Here is a 26,565-nt window from a genome sequence, read left to right on the forward strand (position 1 = left end):
TTTAGCGGTGAGCTATCGAACTCAAAAAACAAAAACAAAAAAACACAACCATCCCCTCCCTCCCGCGCATGCGCACGCCATCGACCCAAACGAGCACAGCAGAGGCAGCAGGCAGAAGGGGACGGAACTAGAGGGGAGAAGAACGCAAGAGAAGAAAAGGGCTGAAAAGGGAGGGGGAAGAAGGAAAAAGAAGAAGAAAAACAAGGTAGACGGGTGTGTGCTCCTCATCTATCTTCACACACGTTCTTGTCTGCAGTGCCTCAAAGGAACGAAAGGAACGTGCACGCGCGCAGGTAACACCCATTCCAGTTCCGCACTCTTTCACTTGCACAACTACATTTGCTTTACTTCCAACATTTCCGCGGCCTTCCTAAGTTCCAAGAACTTTTTTCAACTGGACAAATGCCAAGTCGGGTTGGGTGGGTGTGGAACGTTGTCACGTGACCATGTCTGGGTGCAGCTGCTTTTGCGTGTCCCCCACAGTCGTTGACAGCCGGATACGAGGCCACACCCACCACCAGGAGTCAGAGTTGACCTCTGACCTTTTATCGCTGCAGCTGTGTTGACATGCTGTCTGTTTATTGACACATCATGAATGTAATATAACACTGAATATTACAATCAATTGTTAGTGTGTGGAGATGAACCAAGAAGCCTTCATTTTTTTTTAATAGTCCTGCAGGGCGGCGTAGCCTTGATGCCGTCATGTGTGGGTAGTGATAAGCTTGGGTGTTGTTTGGCACAAAAGCGTAGGAACTTTGCATGTGATTTACAGCCGCTGTTATACAGCAAATTTGTTTCTGACCCCAATAGTGACAAATCCCTGACTAGAGCATGGTATTTAATCTCCTGCTCTTGTTTACTTCCAGAGGCGGTGTAACATTCCAAAGATCTTGACAGGCGGGTTTTGACCCGTTCATGATCAACATCAGAACCTGACACACTTCACAACCCACCCACACGTGCCCAACATGGTGGAGTCCATATGTGCCACGGGTGTGGCGGTGCAGCTGCGGAGTCTGAGGGACCGGCAGGAAGGTCTGGGCCAGAACGACAACGCCGTCAAGTTCCTGGGTCAAGACTACGAGAGTTTGCGGTCGCAATGTCTCCAGAGCGGGAGGCTCTTTGAGGACAGCCTGTTCCCCTGCGCCGCCTCCTCTCTGGGCTTCAACGAGCTTGGACCGAGGTCGTCCAAGACGTACGGCGTGCGCTGGTTGAGGCCTACGGTGAGATGCAGCAAACTATACAGTACCTCTAGAGTGTTGTAAGAAAGCATTTGAGAATTACTTTGTGGTATTCCCTCTAGTGCAGTGGTTCACAAACTTCATACACTAAGTTCTACCTAAAAAAAAAAATACTGTAAAAACCCGTGAACAACACGCCCACCTTTACATATGAAATAAATAAATAAATACATGATCCTTAAAACTTTTTTTCCTCTGTACTTGTGTATATTACGGTCCAAGCTTTTTCAAAAGGAGTAAAATGAATGACTAAAGATTCAAAACATATCAATAAAGTGTAAATGCTTTTAAATCCAGGTTAAAAACTATCTTTTCCCATTCCTATGATTAAGGTCATTAAAAGCATTTTTAAAATCATGCTTTCAAAAAATTCTTGTACAGTACTGTACGCTCATGTAAGAATTTTAGTAAATCTCTTTAACTCTATTTGTATCTGCTTTTAAATGTTGTACTTTTAATTACAGTATGTAAAACATAATGCGCTGTAAATCAGTGATTCTGTTTTTTTTTTTTTTTTACAACCCCTTGGTACTGCCTAGGTACTTGTAAATGTCTAAACAATGTGAACTTTTTTCTTATTAACCCAACCAGAAATTAAGAACATTTTAAAAATCCGATCTTTTTTGAGCCGATATAGATCAGATAAAAAAAACAAAAATCACGTGATTGTCTCCGACTTCTGATCACATGATCGGTTCAGGACAACTCTATCCATTAGTCTTCAACAAATTCAAGGTTATGTTGCCATATTACTTCTAATATAATGCCATATTAAAATGAATGTTTACAACCGGCTATAAGAGATACTGCACCTACAATTTCTGAAATAATGGTAAATGGACTGTCACTTGTATAGCGCTTTTCTATCTTCGATACTCAAAGCGCTTCACACACTGTGCCTCACACTCATTTACCTAAAGTGATAACGCATCATCAGGAGCAACGCAGGGTTCAGTATCTTTCTCAAGGATACTTTGACACGGTCACAATGTCCGGGGATCGAACCTACCACCTCTGGGTTGAGAAATTTTTATTCTACCACTGAGCCATGCCGCTCCAATAAGTAAGAAATAAGTCCTATAGACTTGCTACTTAGGTAGCTAGCATGGCTAGCATCATTTCTGTTCTGATTTTATTTCACAAAGCGTTGACGCAATGGAACAGCAACATTTTTGCTCACTGTTATAGTACATTCAGAATCTAATACTGGCCTTTGCCTAGTTTGAACATTAAAACTGTCCTTAAATATAGAAATGTAAAAAACTGTACCTAAAAAGTATTTAATTAGAATTTATTGTTAAATAAAAATTTTACCTAAATGGATGTTTAAAAACAATCAGTTCTAAAAGGTTTAATGTAACTGCCTGTATTGTACTTCAAAGATAAATACAACTGATCTGTACATAATAAATGTACCGAAAAATAAAAGTTTAAGCCACTTTAAAAATATACACACTTACAACATTTAATTCTGTGATTTTTAACTGCTTTAAGAGTCACGTAGTTTCTGATGTGGTTCCCTCACATTCACAAGTACGACGGTAGCGTGCTCATCGTATTGCATGTTAGCGTGACATGCATGCTCCGATGCAGCCGTGATTGTGTGTCCCGCGTTGCTTACCGCACACGGCACTTTCAACACACACGTCTGCACTCAAATGTAAAGGTGAAGTCAAGCGTGCGCTCATGTGCGATGACACAAATAGGCGCTCTCTTTTTTTCAGCTGCATTTCAACTCAGCGCGCACACACAAGTGCTAGCATGCACTGTCAGAAATAGATCTTATAAAATATAGAATCTATTTATAAATATAAAAGCAGCAGGCCCTCACATGCCACCCTGATGCTAAAGCTCGCCATGTACAGCTAACAGAAGGGTGCTACCTCTGAATTGGTAATGAGTAATTTTTTCATCCAGCAGGTGAGAATTTGCGAGGTGAGACATACCTACACATTTGTTCAGCCGCGCAACATCAATCATTTATCTTTTTATTATTAGACCAATTATTTTTGTCCTAACAAACCAATTATGATGTTTGCAGTGACAAACAAGTTACCGGTACCATTGACATGGGTGACCCTTTATCTCAGCTACTTTGTGTTAGCTCCATCAGTGCTTCCCAACCACTGTGCTAGTTACCATGCAACGAACATGTAACTTTTCATCTATCTATGTCAGCGACATGCAGAGCAATTAGATGCTCTCCCAATCAATTGTGAAAGGCACATACAGTACTGTAATTAGCATGCCTATCCACCTTTTTGACATTTGTTTGGGTAGTGTTCATTGAGATTTTTCTTTATGTGTCTTTGCTCAATAAAAATAGGGAAACACTGATTTTCTTGGCCATGAACAAAGTGTGTCCATGTAAAATAGTTGTGTGCGTGCATGTGTGTCTCCAGGAGTTGTGCAAGCGTCCCGCTTTCATTGTGGACGGCGCGACCCGAACTGACATCTGCCAGGGAGCTCTGGGTAAGTGGGGAATGTTTGTATGTCACATTGAGAATTCAGACGCAAACTGAAAGCCCCACCCATGCTCAATGGGCACATGCTGTGCATGCACTAGTGTTGTAGTCAATGTAGTTAAGACCACACCAACTGAGACTAGAGAGTATGAAGACCAGACCAAGACTTTTGGAGGTCAAGACCGAGCCAAGACCAAGACTGTATAGCCGTCAACCGCCCCCCCTTACACAAAAAATGAACAAAATGACCATGTTTTCATTGTTTGCAACACAAATACCAAGTACAACGACAAACAGGTATAACTTATAGAAGCCAGAGAAACACATCATGCATGCATCACTGCATAGTCCAGATATATTCACTTTTTTGATGAAAGAAATCAAATTTCTTTGAATATATTCATACTTGTCAACTTGTACGTTTTCCCCGTATTGTATACGTTTTTTGATCATTTCAAATTGTGTACGCCGTATAACAATTTTTGTACAGGAAAAAAAATAATTAAAAACTCGTTTTTTGTTAGACCGATCTCGTCTTGCCCATTTCGGCTCTAATCCGGAGCATCCGTTAGCGATTTCGACTGCAAACTTTGGCCGACTTTCACGAGCAAAGCTCGTGCCCCCCCCTTGAGCGATAAACACTGTGTAAGATTCTACACAGAAATGTCCGTTCAGTTTCCCCCCCACCTCTCCCGCTGAGGGATAAATACTATGTAATATTATATATAGATACTGTGTAAGATTATATACAGAAATGAACAGGCAAATTACAACTTTTGTAAGATTGAGCACAGCCCGGGGGTTGACAGGTGTGATGTACTGGTTTTAAACAATTTTAAAGATTAGCCTTACTGAGTTTTTATTGTCTTAAAATATGCGTTAATTGTTTAGTTTTTTTTGCAACATATGTTATGAAACACATTTGCTGAACCATATTCATTCACTGTTATTGACTTTGTACTAGTTAGCACAGGGTTTGATCTGTTAGCAAAAAAATTGGAATTGGGTGTTCTGAAATTGGGTGTTCTGAAATTTTCCAGTGTAGCTAGTTCATTTAACAGTTACTTTGCCTGCCTTTATGTTTCCTCCCATGTGCTGATAAAAGTTGGACCTTGTGCCAGTGGTTTCTGTACTGAATGCCACAGAATTTGCATGTTGCAGAGTATTTCTCCTCGCACTGTGCTACACAAATGAACTCCTTATGCTTTTGTGAACCTAACTTAATCAATGACGAGTTTGCCGACATTTTTTCAAATATTTCGGGTGCTCTGCGTCTCCAGGGGGTCTTCATCCGCTCTCTGTGTGCTGGGGGACGCCGGGAAGGAAGCGCAGCACCTGCGTTCTGCCTTTCTCATTGATCGCAGTAATACTGGCCTGGTCTCGACCGGTCTTGATCAAAAATCCTGCGGCTGCTCTGTCCTAGACCGAGACAAGACCGAGTATAAAGGCCTTCAATAAAGAGACGAGACCGAAAGTGGTTTCGAGACCAAGACCGATCTCGAGAACTACAATACTAGCATACACAAATGGAAACCTGACCACTAGGGGGTGAAAAAAACAACAACAATTTTCTCTATACAGCCAAAGCCAAGACATTTGTGCATTTATTTGATCTCCAACTTAGGCTCTACATACAAGTACGCACACACACTAGTAGAATAACTGTCTTACTCTACTAGCATGACAAAGTTGTTCTATTAGTGTATAGAAATTCCCGACTGTTGTGCTAGTTGTGCTGTATGTAGTTGCGCACTATTTGTTTGTACTAATTGTAGATTGAAAAAAAAATGTAAAGCCATTTGACTTTGACATCCTATAAATGCTCAAAAGGTTTTCCTTGCTCGGCTTCGTCATGTGACATAGTGTATGTGTGTGCATGCGTGCGCAGGGGACTGCTGGCTGCTGGCGGCCATCGCCTCGCTGACCTTAAATAACAACCTCCTGCACCGAGTGGTCCCGCATGGACAGAGCTTTGAGCAGGGATATGCCGGAATCTTCCACTTCCAGGTAATCCGTGTGTGCTAATACGGTCACAGTTGCTTCTTTCCGCTGTGTACTCAAAATGCCGAAGGAATGATTTATTTGCATGGATGAAGAGATTTATGGTGTGTTGGTGTCATAAGAGTTGGCCCAAGGAGGAGCACAATGTTCCCGCACATGTTTGCAATCCACAAATGTGCTCATGGTAAAGGGAGGAGCTTCAGTTAGTCTGGATAGTTATAGCCCTGTCAAATAGAAAAGTAGCGCTTTGATGCCATCTTTTAGTCAACATGTCAAAGTCAAATACAACTGAACTGTTCTTAGGAAGTGATTCTTTCACATACCACTAGAGGGAGCCCACACACCACTTTGACTGGACTAGCAGAAACAAGCCCAATTGCAAAGATGAAGAAGGCCAAAGGTAGCAATGGCACATAAGATGTTTGTTTGACATGGCGTCTCCTGTTCACAGTTCTGGCAGTTCGGCGAGTGGTTGGAGGTGGTGATCGACGACCGTCTGCCCGTCAAGGACGGCAAGCTGCTCTTCGTCCACTCGGCGGAGGGTGGAGAGTTCTGGAGCGCCCTGATCGAGAAGGCCTACGCCAAGTAAGCCCAGCCCGGCGCCGGGTCAGCGCTCAGGGTGAGCCGAGCGCCGCCCAAGTCACGCGTGGACTCTGCCCGCCCCAGGCTGAACGGCTGCTACGAGGCGCTGTCCGGCGGCAGCACGTCCGAAGGCTTCGAGGACTTCACGGGTGGCGTGACGGAAATGTTTGAGCTGAGCAAGGCGCCCTCCGACCTCTTCAGCATCATGGGCCGCGCCATCGAGAGGGGCTCGCTGCTCGGCTGCTCCATTGATGTGAGTCGGAACATGGACGTGTATACGCCAGTGCTGCGTTACGTCAGTGCGGCTGCCATATTGGATGTGGCAGATCTGCCTGTTATCTAATGCAAGTGCATAGACTGAACGTCAACCTACAAAATTCCTCTCATTCACTCATTCCCACGTACGCACACTAATGGGAAAAAACGTGTTACTTTTCGTTACTGATTTTTATTTTTTTATTTTATTTTATTTTTTTACGTGTATGCTATTCTGTAAAAAAAAACACCAAACCAACATGCAACGTATTCAAACTGTTTAATGCCACTGCTTTACTGGCAAACCGAGCATAATACCAAGATAATTACTCATTGCTTATTTAAAACAAAATATCTGTAGTCCTGTAGCTTAATGCTAATGGTAACGCATAATGTGAAACATATATAAATCCCTTTAAGATACTGATACTTGAACACAAACAGTGCAGCAACATAGATATTCAATATAGCAGTAAGATGTATTCTTTATCTTCTGCGAGTCTGCGAGGAGCTGAGACATTTAGACTGTGCAGACGTCTGTGTAGAGTATATCCGTCAGTCTTTCTTATACTGCCGCCAGGTTGCATGTTTTTATAAACTACAATATTATAGAGTGCTATTTTTCCTCATTGAAAGGCACTTTTCTGTCATGAATTACAATGGGAAAAGATGGCTTGAGGTGCGAGTGTGGTCACAAAACGAATTAACGTTGTCTTCAACTAAAGTTATCTCAAGACTCCACTGCAGTAAACCTTGAATTTGTCATAAACTGACATGTTAGCATTGCTTTGGTGCCATCTGATGGTATCTTTATGCCGAGGCACTGTTTTAAAGTGGATTGAGGAGTTTCATTTGGACATAATTAGTGCTTGGCTATATCTATAGGCAACAACTTACTTGTGTTTTTTTGCCCTTGGTGGCAAGGCTAGGTCCCTCTAGTCTTCACTGCAGTAATGACTTGACTCAACTTGCTTGAAATTTCGGGTGGACTTTAGTAACTTGGGACTAGCGTCAAACTGGAAGGTTCGGACTTCTGACTTACTCCCACCTCTGTGGTTTTTGATACCAGATCACCAGTTCCAGAGACATGGAGGCGGTCACCTTCAAGAAGCTGGTCAAGGGACACGCCTACTCCGTCACGGGCTTGGACGAGGTGCGAGAACGTCACGCTGGTGCAGGTGGTGGTGGTGCGTGTCTCGGTCCGATGTGACCGCGCTCAAACGTGTCCCTTAGGTGGTCTTCCGTGGAAACATGACCAAGCTCGTCCGCATCAGGAACCCGTGGGGGGAAGTGGAGTGGACCGGCGCTTGGAGCGACAAGTGAGACACACGCCTCTTGTGTTGAGCCTCAGTCCTGCTGGTGGATTCCATTCATTTGAACCTTTTTCCGTACAGTTCACGAGAATGGGACAGTATAGACCGTGGAGTCCGTGCTCGGCTCCAAAACCGCAGCGAGGACGGCGAATTCTGGTGAGTCCGCTTCTCTTTGCTTCCATAAATGGTGGTCGTTTCTTATAGCCTCGGTTCGCCCCTCCCCCCCGCCCTAGGATGTCTTTCAGCGACTTTCTGCGCGAGTTCACCCGTTTGGAAATCTGCAACCTGACAGCCGACGCTCTCCAGAACAGCCAGATGAAAACGTGGAGCACGTCGCTGTACCCTGGCGAGTGGAGGCGGGGCAGCACGGCCGGAGGCTGCCGGAACTATCCAGGTAAGAAAAAGCACGGGACCAGTGTGGGTCTAAAAGCCTTGCCTGACTTTTAACCGCTCCCATCCAGCGACCTTTTGGCTGAACCCGCAGTTCAAGTTACTGCTGCAGCATCCCGATGTGGCCGGCGCGTCGGACTGCAGCTTCCTGGTGGCGCTCATGCAGAAGGACCGCAGGAAGAAGCGGCGGGAGGGCAAAGACATGGAGACCATCGGCTTCGCCGTCTACGAGGTCGGTGTCCGCCCGCAAAGATCCTGTGATTACTTCCAGGCTCTGTAATCTCATCCAGTCCTCTTTTTGCAGGTTCCCAATGAGGTATGAGCTTTCCAATTAGCAGGGGTGCACATAACTGGTACGCAGGTACGCATGCGCAACAGAAATCACTGATGCGTACCGTCATTTGCGTCGCGAAGCGTATTTGGATCAAGGATAAGGATCAAGCATCGGTTCAGGATGGGCACGATCTGCAGAATGGTTGGTGAAAAAAACGGTGCGCGTTCACAGGCAACGTGAGTAGTCTGCGTTCAGTAGAGGAAGTTACCCACAAGATCACGTAAGTTGCATGTACAAGAGCAAACATACTCAATGAACACACCGCCTCCACAAAGGCTAACTTCAAAATAAATCTTACCAAATAATACATTGAGTCATTAATGCCAGTGCAATAGCCTTAGTGAACTTTTACTTGAAGTTGGCCCGCGTGGTGGCATAACAGCTAACCTGACTTCCGTTTTCGATGTATTCGGCAGTTTTAACGCTTGCTACTAACACCAACACAACGCTGTCTCGAAATCATTTTCAGTTGCTAATTTATGACACAAATAAACCGCTGGTTAATTACGCTGTCATTGTATGATAAGGCACAGGTCTCCGGCGTGCGTGGCTAGCAGCTGTTATCATTAGCTGGTAGTTAATGTGCTGTGCATGTTTTAAGAAGGGTGACTTAAATTGCACTTCAAGTCTTTTTCTTTAAAAAAAAATAAAAATAAAACTTTGTCTTCATTTAATTGATAATACCACATTTGCCTAATAATTGGAAGAAAACGCAAAAGCGCAAAATGTCTGGCAGGATACCTTGAAATGTATACACTGTACCACTTACAAATTTGCGTTAAATTGTGTTCTTAAATCCTAAATGGACATATTAGATTAGATATTAAATAAATGAAGAAAAAGTTCTATTTAGCGTTTTTTTTTTTTTTTTTTTTTTTTGCTCATACAAAAAAAAGATCCGATGCGTGACTCAAAATGCATGACCGATCCGAACCGTGACTTATGTGATCCGGTGTACCACTAGTGAGTACCAAAGACAATCTCGTGGTACTCATGCGAGTACCGCATGAAAGAAATTATGTGCACCCCTGCGAATTCAGCTTTTTCCAGCAAAGCAGAATGGTGGTGGTAACCGACTTGCGTCTCAGGCTAGGGGGCAGACGCGGGTCCACTTAAAGCAGAACTTCTTCCTGACGCACGCCTCCAGCGCCCGCTCCGAACTCTTCATCAACCTGAGGGAGGTCAGCTCGCGTCTGCGTCTCCCGGCCGGCGAATACGTCATCGTGCCGTCCACGTTCGAGCCCCACAAGGAGGCCGACTTCGTCCTGCGGGTTTTCTCCGAGAAGCCTGCCGATTCCGAGTGAGTGACGCTTTGTTACGTCCTCGCAAACGTGGCCGCTCGCTAACGTGAAGTTTTTTCGCTTCAGGGAGCTGGATGACGACGTGGTGGCGGATCTTCCGAGCGAGGTGAGGAAACTACAGTGGCGGGCTGTGCATTTGGTACCTGAGCCTTCATGGAGACTCGAGCTACCTTCTCATAACGCCAGTGTCATGTTGCAATGATAGAAACTAGGGCCGTCAAAGTTAAAGCCTTAGCTATGGAGATTCATTACAATTTTATAACGCACTAAAAAATTAACTCAGTTAACTCAGTTTTATGTAATCCCTGCGACAGCTGGCCTCTTTGCAGCCAAACTTAGAGAAGAGTCACTGTCTCAAAGACAGACTTTTATGTAGTTTTACTTTAAAAAGTTGTTTGACGGCTCATTAGAGAAATCCAAAATAATTTGTACACTTTGAACAGCCAAATTCGTATACCCTATTAGTTCTATGTCTTTGGCCTATCGTTCAACAGTTGTCTTTTACAGAATGAGAATGGTATTCAATGACAAGAAAGCTATTAGAACAGTTTTTGAATCGAAATATACTTTCATTTTTTCCCACATTAAGCCCAAGATTTTAATCAAGTAAATATCTGGTCCAAGTTTTGTAAAAAAAAAATAAAAAAATACGATTAATCATGATTAGTTATGGAAAATTTTGCGATTAATTAGTTAGAAAAATTTCATCGCTTGACAGCACGAATGGAAACGAATTAATTATATAAAAAAGTCCAATATACAATAAATATTCCCAGCACATCATCAGTAGCAGTTCAGAATCTTTTTTTTTTTTAAATCAAATAACATGACAAAAATATAACAATACATTAGTCACCTTAGAAGAAAGAAATTGAATGAATCCAATTGAATGGAACAAATCTTCACATTTTGGAACGCACCGCTTGTTTGTTCCTGGTCGCGCTGCTGTCTCGGCATCACAGCATTTCTTTTCCTTGTAGAACTACTTGGACGAGAGTCAGATTGAGGCCGACTTCAAGAGTCTCTTCCGACAGTTGGCTGGGCCGGTAAGCACGTGCTGCTTTTTCCTCCTGTTTGGTGTCTGACCTTTTACGTGACAAAGGCGTGTCTGTGCGTGCGTGCATGCGTGCGGCGTGAAGGACATGGAAATTAGCATCAACGAGCTGCAAACCATCCTCAACCGCATCATCAGCAAGCGTAAGTACATTACAAGGGCCCCCGACACTCACACGCAGAGGCGTCAACCTAGTTTCCATGGCAACAGACAAAGACCTGAAGACGGACGGCTTCACCAAGGAGGCGTGTCGCAGCATGATCAACCTCATGGACGTATCCTTGCAGCCGTCTTTGCTGGGGACTCTCCCGTCTCCGTTTTGCTTTTGAGGTCGAGTCATGTGACTCAAGTGCCCCGTCGGTCTCCTCAACATCTTGGCAGTCGGACGGCAGTGGGAAGCTTGGCCTGGTCGAGTTCCATGTCCTGTGGGAGAAGATCAAACGCTACCTGGTAAAATTTGTTGCACACAAACACAGGCAGGTCACTCTGAAATCACGTGAACTCTCCTGCTCGCAAACAGACCATTTTCAGGAACTTTGACCTGGACAAGTCGGGAAGCATGAGCTCCTACGAGATGAGGATGGCTTTGGAGTCCGCAGGTGCGCCGTCTCGCCGCCTACGTGCAAGCGTCCTCCTCACGGGCGCGCTAACTTTTGCCATTTGGCCGCAGGCTTCAAGCTGACCAATCACCTGTTCCAGCTCATCATCCTGCGCTACACGGAGGAAGATATGGCCGTCGACTTTGATAATTTCGTCACCTGCCTGGTTCGCCTGGAGTCCATGTTCAGTGAGTTTTTCCCGTGACTTCAGTTCCCCTTAGTCCCCCCGCCTCACACTGACTTGGTCACGCTTATTGTTGCGACAGAAACATTCAAGATCATGGACACGGACGCAGATGGCGTCATTGCGCTCAACTTCTCTCAGGTAACAGGAAATGTGCTAACCGCTAGCTTACGTCCTCATGTGTCACCACTTCCTGTTTCTTGCAGTGGCTCTCCCTCACCATGTTCGCCTAGACGCCAGTTGACGGCGTGTCTGGTGCCTTCCGACGCTTCGACCTCATCACCGCATTGCGTCACGCTGGCATGTTGCCGACAACTTGAATGGTTGCCGTGGAGCAGGGCTGTCAAATTCCTTTCGGGCATGGGCCACATCGTAGCAATTGCGACTGTGAAAACCATTTAGGCCACAAGAAGTTAGAGATAGTCAGCTTGTGTTTAGAATTCAGGAATTCCTCAAATGCACTATAAAAATTATTTGGTAGAGGTCAAATTAAGCTCACCTGTAAAGTTCATAGTGCGTTTTAGGTCAACCCTGAAATGTTACCCTTATTTTTACGTGAGTCGTTAATATTAATAATTTGAATATGGACTCAGGAGAAGTCACGGAAAATTGTGGAAAGCAAACTGTACAACTTGGAACTGTACAACTCTTGTTCCATTTCATCGCCGTCCTATGAAAAACACTTACAGTCCGTCCATTTTGTTTCAATCATATTTTTACGTGAATGGTCTTTCCGCGTTACAGACAACTCATTAACATGAACATTTTTTAAAAATCCAAAACTGGACAAAAGTGTTTTTCACAGGACAGCGACGATTTACAGTATGTTAAGAAGGGATTTTGTGAAAATGCTTGTTATATTATCTGTTGTAAGTGAAGAAAAAAGCCACTGTTGGGAGAGATTTTCAGCCAGAATGACATGAACCAGAAACATGGCTCGACTTTCCGCTTTAGTGGGCAGTGGCAGGCGTATCTGGCCTGCAGGGCTCAAGTTTGACACCTGTGCCATGGAGAACGTTCGTTTAGCCTTTTGTAACCTCACCGCCTGGACCAGCATGGGATGCCAGTATTCACTTTTTTATACATTTGCGCCATTGTGCTTCAAGCCAAGCTCTAGAGTCTAGACAAACATACTTAGCTGCAGGGTGGAGGGGCAAAGTGTAGACACAGCTTTGATCTACGCTTCTCTTGCCAAACTGGTGGCCATTTTTCAAGCACCCGCGATGCTGTGCATGTGTCAGTTTTCTAATGGCGTAACAAAATAACACTTTTGTAACTCTTAAGAAGAACTTTCTGTTTACACGCATTGCAAAAGCCAATCAAAGTCACAGAGTGTTGTAATAAATAACCTTTATTAAAAATAAAAAAAAACCAAGTTGACTTCAATCGCACTTGTACATGTTGATCAACTGTTAACAATACAAATAAAATAACAAGGAGGAGCATGGCAGTTGCACACTTTGGAATGGAAGAGAATGGAAGTTTGGTCTAGAGAACAAGGCGAGATGACTCAGGCGTCGTTGTTGTGCTCCATCCTGGTCACCATGGTGAAGATGAGCTGCTCCAGTTGCTCCGCCCTCTGCTTGCCCGTCTGGAGGACCTCCTCGTGGTTGGCCTTCTCCTCGCTGTCGTAGTCCATCACCGCCTGGTTGGTGATCAGCGACAGGGCGAAGACGCGCATGCCGCAGTGGCGAGCCACGATCACCTCGGGGACCGTGCTCATGCCTGCCGCGGGAAAGCGAGACAGACGTCAGCTAACCAAGTCACGGCGGCGACTTCGAGTCACGTGCCTTGACTCACGTTAGACTCAAAAGAGAACCAATCCCCGAGCACGAGTCAATACAATACAATACAATTTTATTTATATAGCGCATTTCATAACAGCTAGAGCTGTATCAAAGCACTTTACAAACAAACAAGGTATTCTGATTCAGTGATTCTTATTGCATCTGTGGAATGAAAAATTTTTTTTGGGTTTTCCATTAAGTCGGACTTGGTACTTTGACTTGATTTTCATCATGACTCCATTTAATTGTGACTGAACAAGATGACTTGAGTCTACTGACTTTCTTGACATTGTAGGGACTCCACTCGCTTGATATTTGCAACAGTCACTTAGGACATACTTGTGACTTGAAGGTTACGACTTCAGACTCACTTATGTCTTTCTTTAAAGGGGGAAGTCAACCCAAATATTATTTTCAAGAACATGTTCTATGCAAGGCCACTGGTTGAAACAAGATATTCTGATAAATATTGCATTTGTGGAATAAGAATTAATCCACTCGTTTTTAGCCATCTCAGGGGGCGGCCATTTTGTCACTTCTGTCGACTGAAAATGACATCACAACTACTCAGCGGTCAGGTACACGGCTGACCTGTTTTCTGAGGCTGACCCGTAATTGGTCATTATCTGAGCCCTGAGTAGTTATGATGTCATTTTCAGTCGACAGAAGTGACAAAATGGCCGCCCCCTGAGATAGCTAGGGGTGGATTTTGCTGCTTTAACTTACATTCCACAAACGCAATATTGCTGGGAAAATATTCTGGGGAAAAAAAATATGTTTGGGTTGATTTCCGCTTTAAACAGGCAGGATGGCGGCCCTGGAGGACCGGAGTTGCCTACCCACGTGTTGCTAAGCGGCGATCTAGCGCAACTCACCTACGGCGTCAGCACCAAGTTTATGCAACATTCTGCACTCGGCGATGGTCTCAAATGACGGACCGCCAAGCACGCAGTAGACGCCCTCCCTCAGGAAGTCCCCGAAGCCCAGTTCCTGGCCCACGTCCATGGCCAGCTGCTGGAGCTCTCGGTCGTACGCGTCGGACATGCACGGGAAGCGCACTCCAAACCTGAGTTGCGCATAGCACGCGTAAGCATCGTGCCGGTTGCTCCAGGCATCTTTTGTGTCCTACCTGTCGTCGTTGAGTCCGGCCAGTGGGTTGTTCCCGGCGAAGCCTGGCATGTTGAGGTGGTCTTTCATGATCATGATGTCTCCCACCTTGTAGTCCTGATTGAGACCGCCAGCCGCGTTGGTCAGGATCACTGTGCCCACGCCAAGCAGTTTGAAGATGCGCATGGGCAGCGTGATCTGAACACAGCAAAGAGCAGCTTAGCCCCGGGGGCACAGAGATTTGCCAGCACCTTAATTAATGCCAACCAACCTTCTGGATGGAGTAGCCCTCGTACAGGTGGAAGCGGCCCTGCATGCACACACATGATCGCCCCTTCAGTGTCCCGAAAACGAGTCGTCCGGCATGTCCGTGCACTGTACCAGACCCAAGAGAAAATCAGCCAAAGTTTCGGCGGGACGTTTGCGTGGCGGAGGAGGTGGCTAAACTCACCTGTGCTCTGTGGGAAGTTTGGGATGTCCTTGTAGTTGAACGCCACCTGGTCCTTCAACATTGCCGCCAGGCCGCCAAGGCCCGAGCCGCACACGATGCCGACGGAAGGCCGCACGTCGGTCTGAGCCAGCAGCCAATCGGCTGTGACCTTGCAGTCTTCGTAAGTATAACTGCAGACGCAGAAGCACGTGATATGTAACTTCCTGTTACCACGCCGTTGGGAGGATTCTCTTTTTTCAACATCCTTATTATGATGATTATATCGCTTGACTTTATTAAAAATGTACAGTTTTAGTGGCGTATAAAGGATAACCATCTCGCAATCCGACATCATGTTACAATTAAAATAGTAATGAAACGCTATCAGAAGTACCGATCACCGAATCCAAGTAAAGTTTATTATAATATCTGTTCCATGAAATTGCATTGATGTATGTCCAACAGCCTGTTCCATTGATTTGGTGGCTTTTTTTCTTGGTTGTACTGCTTCATCACAGGTGTCAAACTAAGGCCCAAGAAAATGATGTGCAACGACTTCATGTTTCTTACTAAAGTACCAAAATTGCAAATCGTCTTCACTTTTAAATTGTTGAGGTGCTGCAAGCATTTATTTTCTATAATCTCCCTTTTAAAATAAATGTAATAATATTTGAACAAACACGTTTTACTGTTCTCTGATTTGAATGTTGGGTTCAGTCATATAACGGCCCTCCGACGGACACCGTAACTAGTAATTAGTAATTGCGATGTAGCCCACGTCAAAAATGAGTTGACAGAGTTTTTTTGGTCCAATCAAACTTCTGTAGTGCTGACCAAAGTAACAAACTATATCAGCAATAGTACTGTTTCTTTAACCAATCATATTTCAAATGCATTCTCCAAAGTCTAGCGAGAGGACATCAACATTTTCCCATCCTCTCTTAATTAGCTGTCAGGGCAAAACTTGTTAAAGACAACTTCGACGAGCAAAACACGTCCGCCACGTTTTATGTTGATAAGTAGCTACTACTACATTATCAATGTATACTCTCTGAGGACAACATTTTTTTAAGAGATATTGTTAAATAAGTAGATGATGACTTACCACTGGTTACCTTGTGGAAACATGACGGCGCAGTAGAGTACTCGCAAGAAGCAGGCTGGTGAGAAAAAAAACAGTTAGATCAACTTGTGTCACGTTGTGCGCGGTATTTTGCGGCTGGTTGACGTTGTCTGTCACTTTTCAGTGAGCGCGTGTAATTTATAACTCAGCCCCTTTTCCCAATGACGCATGCGCAAAACGCATTCTCATTGGTTCAAAATGCACGCCTTCGCACGCCCCCGAACCTCCACTTTTTTGGGGGGCGGGGGTGGGATATTTTATGACATCCTGATTCAGTCGTTAATCATCACCAGTAGCCATCTTTGTATGTTTTGTGGCATTAAAGACATATCAGTTTTGTTCTATTCTTTTAAAAACACACAAAGTCAGATCATGAAGTTCATTCACACAAGCAGCCCCACAGACTCAGTGTGTCACTTTGTACTTTTCACCCTGTTTACATTGTGTCTGTGTGTGTTTGGTGGCTTCAAATCCAATAAGTCATAAAAGCCAAATAAAGCCTTTCCTGATTCAACAAAGTCGTCCTTGAATGTTCCCGCATGTTATCTCGCGGACAAGCTGGCCTCCAGGTTGATGTTAGTCATAACAGGAAGACAACAGCAACATGCCACGAGTGCACACACACCTCGGCCCATACAGTGCTGTATACAGTATGGTATGTTTATCTATATTCAGGGTACGCAATACAGGTCAAATGGTAAAAGGGAGATAAGGATTAAAGTAATGTCATTCGAGGTTGAAACAACTTTTGTCTACGAAACATGTGAGCCAGAACAATCATCACATCCCGTGTCATCAAACAGCATGTGCGAAGCGGATTGATGAAGCGAGCGTTTGACGTAAAAGATCTCACGAGACGGACAGACCCTCACGAGGCCTGAATCACATCGACTTGGCTCCACGCCATGTCCAATGGTTTCCACCCCGCATCTAATTGTCTCCTCGCCACGATCAAGTTACAGTTCATCCACAGTCTCCATGCCGCTTCTAATCGTCTCCAAGCATTAGCATGCGGTGGCTATGTTAGCATGACGTGAGTGGTTTGGGCAGCTTTTTGGCATTTCCAGGCTAGGGAATGGGTGACCATGTGACATGGGGTGTCATGACCCCAGCAGTGGCGCTGCTATGGAGATTTCTACATTGACCATTGGGCCCCTGCTCACTTCACCGATGTCATCTTCCTGCAGCACTTCATCTGATTAACTTTCACATTATTTTAACTAACACTGTATAGTACCAAAATGTGCGTTAAATGTTGCACACTTGACATCCATTGCAGCCTGATCACCCTGGAAGGGGGATTCCCCCATCTGTGGTCCCTTCTCAAGGTTTCTCACTTTTCCCCAGATGTTTTTTTTTAGTTTTTCCTTGCCCTCTTTGGGGGTTAAGATCAGGGGATGTCGTGTATTTGCTGTCGGCATGTGAACCCTTTGAGACTTTCCTGTGATTAAGGGCTATATAAATAAAATTGACTTGACTTGATTTGACTTGACTAGACATGACATGTGGCCTAATGAAATGCAGACGTGTGAATGGTGGGACCTGTGCGAGAACAAGGTGAGTCATAAAAAAGCACAAACAGTAAGTACCAAGTGCGGTGACTGTAGAAGAGTTACGTAAACGCACTTATTGGTTCAAAGGAAGTTGGCCATCAGCGCCGTTGAGGATTTAATAGCGGCCGTGTGACATTTTGCATCCACATGACAAGCCAACAGGTCGCCAGGAGCTATTGAGGTTAACATACCACCAGCAACACAATATATTTTCATTTAAGTACACTTCCTGTTTGCCCTTTATTGAACTTGTTCTCAAAGTTCAAAGGTCCAACAACAAACTGAACTGGTACATTAGCAAGATGTTAAAATGACATTTCTGTGTGTTTGTCTGCATGTATTTGTGTCTTGGCAGCTTTGTGTTCACATGACACATTTCACACAAGATTCTGAGGCTTAGCTTGTTGATTATGTAGACCACGAGTGGCCTGGCTTTTTCGTTATGTAACTCGCGGCTTGACTTGGCACACGGGAGTCTTCGTGTGAACGCTGGTCCAGGTCACAGGTGCTTGTACTTGATGTCAAATGTTTAAAAGAAAAGTCTATACTGTATTATAAAGAATTTAAAAAGACATCTGAAAAGACAAATGAGTGCACACAATAATTACCTTGCGGGCTAGTTATAGGAAGTAACACCTCCCTAAATGTCTCATTTATTGTATATTCTGAAGTTTTTCCCCTTACAAAACCATTAAGGCCCACACCATTGTGCAACATTGGCATACTTCGTACTAGCTGTGACTTGATATCCATAAATGTAAGATTTTTACAGCTTAATAGGTAACCTAGAACATTTCAAAGCGCAACTGAACATTGTTGGAGTTTGGCAAAAACAAACCAAGGACTTTTATCACACAGCCAGAGGTGGGTAATCCAGGTCCAGAAAGTAAAAACCCTGCCACAGTTCGGCGTTAACCGCAGGTGTTTCTAATCAACTGAGCTCGTTTACCTGCAGTTGAGTAGAAGCACCTGTGGCTAAACCCAAACTGTGGCAGGGTTTTTACTTTCTGGACCTGGATTATCCACCTCTGCACACAGCAGACAATTTGGGAGCCATTTGATTTTATACATAGTTAAACGTTTCAAAGTCTATGGCAGCAATGGCAACCAGCTCGCCAAAGGATTAAATCTAGCGGTGGGGATTGAACACATTAAAACAACACTGTGTCATATGTCAGTTTTGGTTGATTATGGCGGCGCTATGTGGACAAAAGCGGTAGTGTTTTGACAAAGGTTAACCACATTTCCCATGCGCGCCAGCGCGTAGTGTCGTGAAATCCTGAGCTCTCGCTGGCCTGCAAACTGGATGAATAGCGATGAGGTAATGAATCTAATTTTTTTAAACAATAAAAAAATATGCTGCTTTAACTGCAATTTTTCACAAAAAAGAACTTTTGTTGCTAATTTTGACCACTGGAGTGCGCACTCACGACCACATTCTGAAATTGGCTACTACTCGGGATTTGACGTCTGATATTGATGCCCTGTGAAGTCTAAAAGATGTCAAATTTCATGAGCGAAGTAAGCCTACATTACATAAAATGCTGTATCACCTTGCACTGTGAAGAATACAGTCATATGAAAAGGAATATCTCCTGTAGAAATATTTTCATTGCAATATGTCAGTCAACAGCTTCAGTTTCAAAAGAGGTTGGTTTGGTGGAACCCTTCTTTTTCATTTGCTGACCGAGCTTGTATGTATTTGAATGTAGTCAGGGGGACACTTGCACCCTATTTCTGAAAAGTTTCCACTTTAGTTTATATGGTGATATGAGTCAGTTGAGGTTGTCAAGTCAGAGCAGACTCTTCCTACTCAGGAGACTGAGGTCTTTTGGGGTTCAGGGGACACTCCTCAGGAACTTTTATGACTCTGTGGTTGCATCGGTCATCTTCCAGGGAGTGGTCACCTGGGCAGGCGGCGTCTCGGCCCGGGACAAGAAGCGGCTGGACAAACTGGTCAGGAGGGCCGGCTCTGTGCTGAGCTGCTCCCTGGACTCTGTGGACTCGGTGGGGGACAGGAGGATGTTGGCCAAGCTGTCATCAATGCTGGACAACCCGGACCACCCCCTCCAGGGCACACTAACAGCACTCCACAGCTCCTTCAGTGACAGACTGTTACACCCTCGCTGTGCAAAGGAGAGATTCCGCCGTTCATTCTTGCCTGCTCCTGTCAGACTCTTTAACAAGAACATTGTGTAGTCTCTACAAACTGGCGGACATTAGTGCAATTGTGCAGTCCTGCGCCTGAGCTCATATCGTGGAATACCCAATATTCCCCACTACTGTAATACCGTACAATACTCAACATTCCCCACTACTGTTAGTCTAGTTTTATTTTTATCCAATGCTGTCCCTTACATTTCACTACAGCACTGCAGCACTGTCACTTACTTAGAGTATTTTTCCTCTGTACTATGTACAGGCCAAAATGAGTGTTCCTCATACTTTTTATGTAGATGTATGTTGGTGTGTATATATACATGTGTATATACACATGTTACTGCGTATATTTACATAGGTTTGATCCTGAATGTTTGCCGTCAATGTTATATATTAATGGCTACATTATGCCGCCGTCCCTGTGTGACCTATATCTTTGCTGCTGTAACAATGAAAATTTCCCCACTGTGGGATCAATAAAGGCATTCTTATCTTATCTTATCTTAAGATTCCCAGATATACTTATGTGGAATTTACGTAAATTTAAAATTATTTATAGATCTTAACCAGTTGTTTTATAGAGGTACATATAGATCCAATGTGATGTGTAAATTGTAAACAATGATTCATAATGTTGAAAATGCATACATTTTCAATAAGAAATTTCAAAATCCCTCTATGATTTTAAACAAGATGACTCTAATTATTTGCATCACAACAATGGGAAAGGATTGGAAATGCTGTTATTTATATGGAATTTGATCAGGGTTAAAAATAGCGATTTTAAACTGTATTTATAGCTTATTAGGCTACAAATACTGTAATTCATCGGCCCCTAAAACTACTTGTCCCATGATGCACCGCGACCAGCGGTCATTATCCGGGTAACCCGTTCAAGGGAGGAGAGGGGAAAATCTGCCACTTTCCAAGACTGTTGTCTGCTTCTGCTTCTGCTCGCAAAGAGTACGATTATTATATCCGACACTGGTATGTCATGTAAGATTGCTGTTATCCAATTGACCTTAGTTATGTACTAAGTAGAGCACTACTAAACCAGAAGGTTCTAGCCGGTACAGTCGTGACGTAACGTTTGGTAGTCGGTCGTTGTCAACGCGATGCTAACAGTTAGCTAACCATTTAACTCTGTTCTGCTGTTTTACTTTCTTTTCTTTTTTTTTTCATATTTACGCTCTTCAGTTCAATGAAATAATGCTGCTTCTTAAAGTGGGCCAGTCTTCATCGTTTTGTGGTGCCATTCTACGGATCGCACCCGGACTCATTGGGTTTGTAACGTTCATGTTTACAGTCAAGACTTCTCGTAAAAATATTTATACTTGGAATTTATATTCATGCTATGTTACTTACTAACATACATACCAAAATCCGTTCATGTTATTCAGGGCTCAACGCCAGGCTGTCGTGGCAGTCAACAACACACGCCTCTATGCAAGTCAAGCTACACAGGTATGTCACAGAATGCCTTGTATCGCTAGTTTACGCGTCCATTTTATGAATGTCGTGTTTCTTGCACACCTTATACATCAGTTTTGGCATAATGCTTGGGTACTGATGGTGATATAACACGATCACCCCATTCCGGACTAAGTGGGTGAAAGTTGACTGGTCACGTGGTCCGCATTTAAGGTGACACTGCAGCTGTCCTGACAGCACACAGGAACAGGAAGTAGTCATGTGGATAGTGGTTGGTTGCGACGATTGTGCTCGAATGATGTTTGTTTTCATGTATATAAAATACATAGCAATGTTCTAGAGACACTATGGGATGTCAGCTGTGTACATAGTTATTTTGGCTGATGTGTCCTTGCTCAAAACTTTGACCTCTTTCACAAAGTCATTGTCTTTATGTTGCCATACCACTGCATGGTATTTGGGTCAAATTTACGCAAACATACAATTTAGAAAATAACGTCAATGTAAGATGTTGATTTGGACCACAATATGTCAGGCTTGTCAGCAATGTTGTTGTTCCCTTGCTGAACTTTAGGCAGTGTTGGAGAAGCCGGCAGCAGTGGCAACGGAAGCTGCCACTGCAGCGGAGAAGACGGCTGCAGCAGTATGTTGCTTGCCAAGACGTTGCAATGCAGATGTGGATGGTGTGTTTGAATGCTGCCATTGACTTTGTACTGTTCACTATTCCACAGGAATCCAAATCTTTTGCTGTCAATATTTTCAAGGGGCAGATTGCCACATCTCAGGTGTTTCCCTACCCTTCCGGTAAACCAAACATCTTGTTAGACTAGAAATTCTTTAAATACACAAACAATGTTGATGAGAAAATTCTCTTGCGTGTTTAGTCTTGAACGAAGAGCAGGAGCAGTTCCTCCGAGAGCTTGTGCCACCTGTGGGCAAGTTTTTTGAGGTGAGGTCAAATTGAAGCTGTTCTGGCTCGCTGGTGATTTTTCTCGTTACCCTTGCGACTCACATCCCAATTACAGGAGGTGAACGATCCGGCCAAGAACGATGCGCTGGAGAAAGTCGAGGACCATACGATGGAGGGCCTGAAAGAGATGGGCGCCTTTGGCCTGCAGGTGCCGGCCGACCTGGGTGGGCTGGGCCTCACCAACACACAGGTGCGTCCGCTTGATATTGAACCAGCGTGGGTGGCGTTTACCCAGTCAGCGATCAGATCATCCGTCTCTCTCTCTCCTCAGTATGCCCGGCTGGTAGAAATCGTCGGCACTCACGATCTCGGCGTCGGCATCACGCTGGGTGCCCACCAGTCTATCGGCTTCAAGGGCATTTTGCTTTTTGGCAACCCGGCACAAAAAGAGAAATACCTGCCTAAGCTTGCGTCAGGTAATCCCGCTCCCTCACTCAGTGCTCTGTATTGTCACAAAGGACAATACTCCTCCCTACTCTGAACATCTAAACTTACTTACTGAATTAAGGACACACACAAGTGACTTGTGGTTCGTCTGTCCAGGTGAGCACATTGCTGCCTTTTGCCTGACTGAACCAGCCAGCGGTTCTGATGCTGCCTCCATCAAAACCATAGCTGTACAGTCCCCTTGCGGACAGTACTTTACTCTCAATGGAAGCAAAATCTGGATAAGGTGAGACCACTGAAGAAGCAGGCTTGCCAAGATGAGACTTTTTGAAAAACATACATAAAAGAAACATCAAAAGGGCTACATCAGCACATCTTTCACTCACTCACTCACTCACTCTGCATGTAATCGTGCATTGAGCCATTTGTTTGGAATGGCATTATGTCATTCTGTCAGCTTGATCTTAAGCCAATACTTAGCGTCAATAAACACACATTCTTCTAATAAATAGCCCAGGTCGAGTACCCACAAATGAAATCATTGTAGCCCAAAAAATATTCCTAATAGTTTTGCATAAATGCGCCCCAAAAGGAATCAGACTCGAGTCTTTTATCGCTTGTGATATTTTGTTTCCTCCTTTCAGTAACGGCGGTCTGGCCGAGATCTTCACCGTGTTTGCCAAGACACCAATGAAGGATCCGAAGACGGGAGAGATGAAAGACAAGATCACAGCTTTTGTTGTGGAGAAGAGCTTTGGTGGCGTGACACAGTGAGAAGAACCCCATTCCTTTTTTTTTTTTTTTTTTTTTTTTTTTCTCACCCTCCTCTAAAAATCGGCACAATTACAGCATGCCATTTAAGCGGCCATTGACCTTTTCTTCCAAATGCCAGCGGGCCACCAGAGAAGAAGATGGGCATCAAAGCGTCCAACACGGCCGAGGTTTACTTCGATAACGTGCGCGTGCCAGCCGACTGCGTGCTGGGTGAGGTGGGAGGCGGCTTCAAGGTGGCAATGAACATCCTCAACAACGGCCGATTCGGCATGGCGGCCGCCCTCTCCGGGACCATGAAAGGGGCCATCAACAAAGCGGTGACTTTCTCCTTGCACTCTTCATCCACGCCTGCGTTTTCATTCACACAAGTGGAGCAGATTTTTGTTCATTCATCTCTGTGCCGTAGTAACTGTCACAGTTTCCTCCTCTCGTCAGGTGGACCATGCGACCAACAGGACCCAATTTGGCAACAAGATCCACACCTATGGGGCCATCCAGGAGAAGGTGGCCCGCATGACCATGCTGCAATACGTCACCGAGGTCGGTAGAAGTCGAGCACACGTGAGGGGCTTGCCGTAAATCCACGCTGAGGACTTTTTTGCGCTTCCCGCAGTCTCTGGCCTACATGATCAGCGGCAACATGGACAGCGGAGCCACCGAGTTCCAGATCGAGGCGGCCATTAGCAAGATCTTCGCTTCTGTGAGAACCTTTGACGTTCCAAGTCAGCCGATTGCTCCGTCGCCGTCGCTCAACTGCAGCTTTGTCTTTGTGAACCTCTTGACAGGAAGCTGCGTGGATTGTGACCGACGAGTGTATTCAAGTTATGGGCGGCATGGGCTTCATGAAGGTAAACGATCGCTCCACTGCTTCTGACAGTGGTAGCGGAGAAAGTCAAGTCAATGAATACACACTTAGGAGGTGCGATGTTTTTTTTTTTTTGTCCTCAGGATGCTGGAGTCGAGAGAGTGATGAGGGATCTGCGGATTTTCCGGATCTTTGAGGGCACCAATGACATCCTACGGCTTTTTGTGGCCCTCAACGGCTTCCAGGTGAACCTTCACGTTAGGGGTTAGAATCTATGGGTACCTCACGATTTGATCCGATTCGGAGGCCCACGATTCGATTTGATTGCGATTCCGATGCATCACTACATTGGCTTACATTTTATAGCAATACATTTGATAAAACACTGGTACCTTTTTTAAAACAAAAAACTCAAGGAAGAGCAGAGATTTATATTTCAGACTTTTGCTCCGCTCGTATGAGGTTTTGCTTGTTCCACCATCTTATCATGTATTAGCTTAGCCTAGCACAGACGTCTGACGTACAAACGCACGTAATCTCTTGCGCATGCTTTTCGTTTTTTTTAAACTTTAATATATCGCTCATTAATACCCATGAATCGATTCAGAATCTTTTTAATACACAGAACGATGCATCGAAAAAAACGATTATCGTTCCCACCCCTACTTCATGTCATCTTTTGACATCATCCGTGTCCTTGACTCGGACCCTTCTCCTCAGAATGCGGGCAACCAGTTGAAGAGCTTACAAAAAGCTCTGAAGAACCCACTGGGCAACGCTGGGCTCCTGGCGGAGGAACTGACCAAGAGAGCAAAGAGGTAACATCTGAGCACTCTGCTGGACTCGATGAACTAGAGTGCCTCTTCGCGTCATCTGGCTTGCTTTGCTGTCTTGTTTTAGGAAGGCAGGCATGAGCACAGGATTGACACTTCAAGGAAATATCCACCCTGAGCTGACTCAAAGTGGCGAAATGGTGTCTTATCACAGCTTCATTACTGGAATTCCGTTGATTTTTCTATTTGTTTTGCTCCCTCGTCACCTTTTTTTTTTTTTTTTTTTCCTGCCACATAGGCCGTGAAAGCCATCGAACAATTTGGCGTGGCTGTCGAGGAGCTTCTTATTAAACACGGCAAGAAGATTATTGGTGAGTGTGCAAAACCTCCAGCTTGGTCTCGTTGTTTGGCATGTTTGCGAGCAAATGAATCATCATTTCCTGTTGCAGATGAGCAGTTTGTGTTGATGAGAGTGGCGGACTGTGCCATTGACATTTACACCATGATTGTCGTCCTCTCAAGGTACGCGCATGTTGACCTCTTTGTGTGTTTGTTTGTCTACTAACCACCTCCAAGTATCTGCGTAGCCTGATGGGGTTGTTGTCCTCCGCAGGGCGTCGCGCTCCCTGAGTCGGGGCCAGTCCTCGGCCCAACATGAGAAAGTTCTGTGCGAGACCTGGTGTGTGGAGGTGAGATTTTCTTCAAGACACACACGCACATGGTCAAATACGTTGCCTCCAAATGCAGGCCGTGCGCTTTGCTGACGCGCCCTTTGGTGCCGCAGGCTCACGGCAGACTCATGCGGGACATCAAGGTGCTGCGCTCCAGCCAGTCCAGGCAACTTTATAACAACTTCCGGGCCATTTCTGCAGCAGTGGTGGAGAATGGGGGAACGGTCGCCCCTCACCCGCTAGGTTTCTAAACACTCGATGGTTTGCCCGATTGTCTCTTTTTGGCGTCGCCAAGCAACACATCAAACAACACCTCATCATCCGTTGGAGCTGGTCGCAAGCTGCATCTTCAGTGTATTTATTTGTAAGGATGTCGTATTGTCTGCTGTTGTTATTTGAAACTAGCACATTGACTTTCAAGCCACAGAAATAATATTTTGGAGTGAAAGGGCCTTCAAACAACCACCGCAAGCGCCTCATCTCTTCGCCTCACTCTTCAATGTACCATTGACCTTCCTGAACATTGAGCTGTAGAAAGGGACTGATTTGTCAAACTTGTTTTATTTGTATACTTTGAAATCTTGTTTCATGTAATCCGCATTTATGACACATTTAATAACTGATAGAGGGGATGATGTTTTCAGTGCTTTTCTGTGTGTGTCAGTGACGACTGTAACACTTTTGCCTTATGTAACATGACAAAGTAAGTTCTGCTCCACTTGGCCCTTGTATCAGCTCACAAACTGCAATAGAACAATATCTGCTAATATCGCAGAGGTGATGATCACACTGATTTAATGCAAGGCATTTAGCAAAGGACAGAATGTTGTTTTTAAGGAAATTGAGAACTCAATAAATGGTTCGATTACTAA

General features: G+C 44.7%; 4 protein-coding genes across 5 annotated transcripts; 3 read left to right on the forward strand and 1 right to left on the reverse strand.

Annotated features, from left to right (window-relative positions):
• The first annotated feature begins 80 nt into the window (after positions 1–80).
• On the forward strand, positions 81–13,102 carry capn1 (calpain 1). The gene is made up of 22 exons (XM_086017541.1): positions 81–293; positions 870–1,226; positions 3,647–3,716; positions 5,598–5,716; positions 6,162–6,295; positions 6,377–6,545; positions 7,617–7,700; positions 7,781–7,866; positions 7,942–8,016; positions 8,094–8,254; positions 8,322–8,482; positions 8,555–8,566; positions 9,673–9,884; positions 9,952–9,991; positions 10,866–10,931; positions 11,025–11,082; positions 11,150–11,214; positions 11,321–11,389; positions 11,460–11,538; positions 11,610–11,726; positions 11,805–11,863; positions 11,929–13,102. The coding sequence occupies exons 2-22, from the start codon at positions 972–974 to the stop codon at positions 11,953–11,955; spliced, it is 2,118 nt and encodes a 705-aa protein (XP_085873667.1). The 5' UTR covers positions 81–293; positions 870–971; the 3' UTR covers positions 11,956–13,102.
• Positions 13,056–16,320, reverse strand: pnp5a (purine nucleoside phosphorylase 5a). Its single transcript, XM_086017551.1, has 6 exons — positions 16,152–16,320; positions 15,068–15,237; positions 14,888–14,991; positions 14,639–14,814; positions 14,385–14,575; positions 13,056–13,447 (listed from the first exon to the last, which is right to left on the reverse strand). The coding sequence occupies exons 1-6, from the start codon at positions 16,172–16,174 to the stop codon at positions 13,233–13,235; spliced, it is 879 nt and encodes a 292-aa protein (XP_085873677.1). The 5' UTR covers positions 16,175–16,320; the 3' UTR covers positions 13,056–13,232.
• A 1,365-nt stretch (positions 16,321–17,685) lies between these two features.
• LOC147150886 (uncharacterized) lies at positions 17,686–20,012 on the forward strand. Of its 2 annotated transcripts, none has more exons than XM_086023939.1 (2): positions 17,686–17,726; positions 19,619–20,012. In XM_086023939.1, exons 1-2 carry the CDS (start codon positions 17,688–17,690, stop codon positions 19,919–19,921), a joined length of 342 nt encoding a protein of 113 aa, XP_085880065.1. In that variant the 5' UTR covers positions 17,686–17,687; the 3' UTR covers positions 19,922–20,012. The 2 variants fall into 2 exon arrangements, 1 of the variants encoding a protein (XP_085880065.1); XR_015085739.1 differs by lacking the exon at positions 17,686–17,726 and adding an exon at positions 18,959–19,043.
• A 713-nt stretch (positions 20,013–20,725) lies between these two features.
• acadvl (acyl-CoA dehydrogenase very long chain) lies at positions 20,726–26,565 on the forward strand. Its single transcript, XM_086023938.1, has 21 exons — positions 20,726–20,869; positions 21,080–21,165; positions 21,283–21,346; positions 21,888–21,956; positions 22,045–22,117; positions 22,198–22,262; positions 22,339–22,473; positions 22,555–22,699; positions 22,827–22,956; positions 23,315–23,440; positions 23,563–23,761; positions 23,880–23,984; positions 24,058–24,144; positions 24,230–24,292; positions 24,393–24,494; positions 24,970–25,067; positions 25,150–25,222; positions 25,321–25,393; positions 25,472–25,544; positions 25,636–25,711; positions 25,807–26,565. The coding sequence occupies exons 2-21, from the start codon at positions 21,092–21,094 to the stop codon at positions 25,942–25,944; spliced, it is 1,968 nt and encodes a 655-aa protein (XP_085880064.1). The 5' UTR covers positions 20,726–20,869; positions 21,080–21,091; the 3' UTR covers positions 25,945–26,565.

Source organism: Filicampus tigris, chromosome 2, assembly GCF_054856515.1.
Source record: "Filicampus tigris isolate MCC_2025a chromosome 2, RoL_Ftig_1.0, whole genome shotgun sequence".
NCBI classification, from domain to species: domain Eukaryota; kingdom Metazoa; phylum Chordata; class Actinopteri; order Syngnathiformes; family Syngnathidae; genus Filicampus; species Filicampus tigris.

What these genes read in the sequence shown, in the direction of transcription:
- capn1 (XM_086017541.1), top strand. Translation starts at nt 972, where the DNA reads ATGGTGGAGTCCATATGTGCCACGGGTGTGGCGGTGCAGCTGCGGAGT. An exon ending in CCGGAATCTTCCACTTCCAG is followed by an intron (nt 5,717 to 6,161) that starts GTAATCCGTGTG and finishes TCCTGTTCACAG; the next exon opens with TTCTGGCAGTTCGGCGAGTG. An exon ending in ATCGAGAAGGCCTACGCCAA is followed by an intron (nt 6,296 to 6,376) that starts GTAAGCCCAGCC and finishes TGCCCGCCCCAG; the next exon opens with GCTGAACGGCTGCTACGAGG.
- pnp5a (XM_086017551.1), bottom strand. Translation starts at nt 16,174, where the DNA reads ATGTTTCCACAAGGTAACCAGTG. An exon ending in AAACTTCCCACAGAGCACAG is followed by an intron (nt 14,992 to 15,067) that starts GTGAGTTTAGCC and finishes GGTCTGGTACAG; the next exon opens with TGCACGGACATGCCGGACGA. An exon ending in AGGGCTACTCCATCCAGAAG is followed by an intron (nt 14,815 to 14,887) that starts GTTGGTTGGCAT and finishes TGCTGTGTTCAG; the next exon opens with ATCACGCTGCCCATGCGCAT.
- LOC147150886 (XM_086023939.1), top strand. Translation starts at nt 17,688, where the DNA reads ATGCAGACGTGTGAATGGTGGGACCTGTGCGAGAACAAG. An exon ending in GGGACCTGTGCGAGAACAAG is followed by an intron (nt 17,727 to 19,618) that starts GTGAGTCATAAA and finishes GTCATCTTCCAG; the next exon opens with GGAGTGGTCACCTGGGCAGG.
- acadvl (XM_086023938.1), top strand. Translation starts at nt 21,092, where the DNA reads ATGCTGCTTCTTAAAGTGGGCCAGTCTTCATCGTTTTGTGGTGCCATT. An exon ending in ATGCAAGTCAAGCTACACAG is followed by an intron (nt 21,347 to 21,887) that starts GTATGTCACAGA and finishes GCTGAACTTTAG; the next exon opens with GCAGTGTTGGAGAAGCCGGC. An exon ending in GCGAGACCTGGTGTGTGGAG is followed by an intron (nt 25,712 to 25,806) that starts GTGAGATTTTCT and finishes TTGGTGCCGCAG; the next exon opens with GCTCACGGCAGACTCATGCG.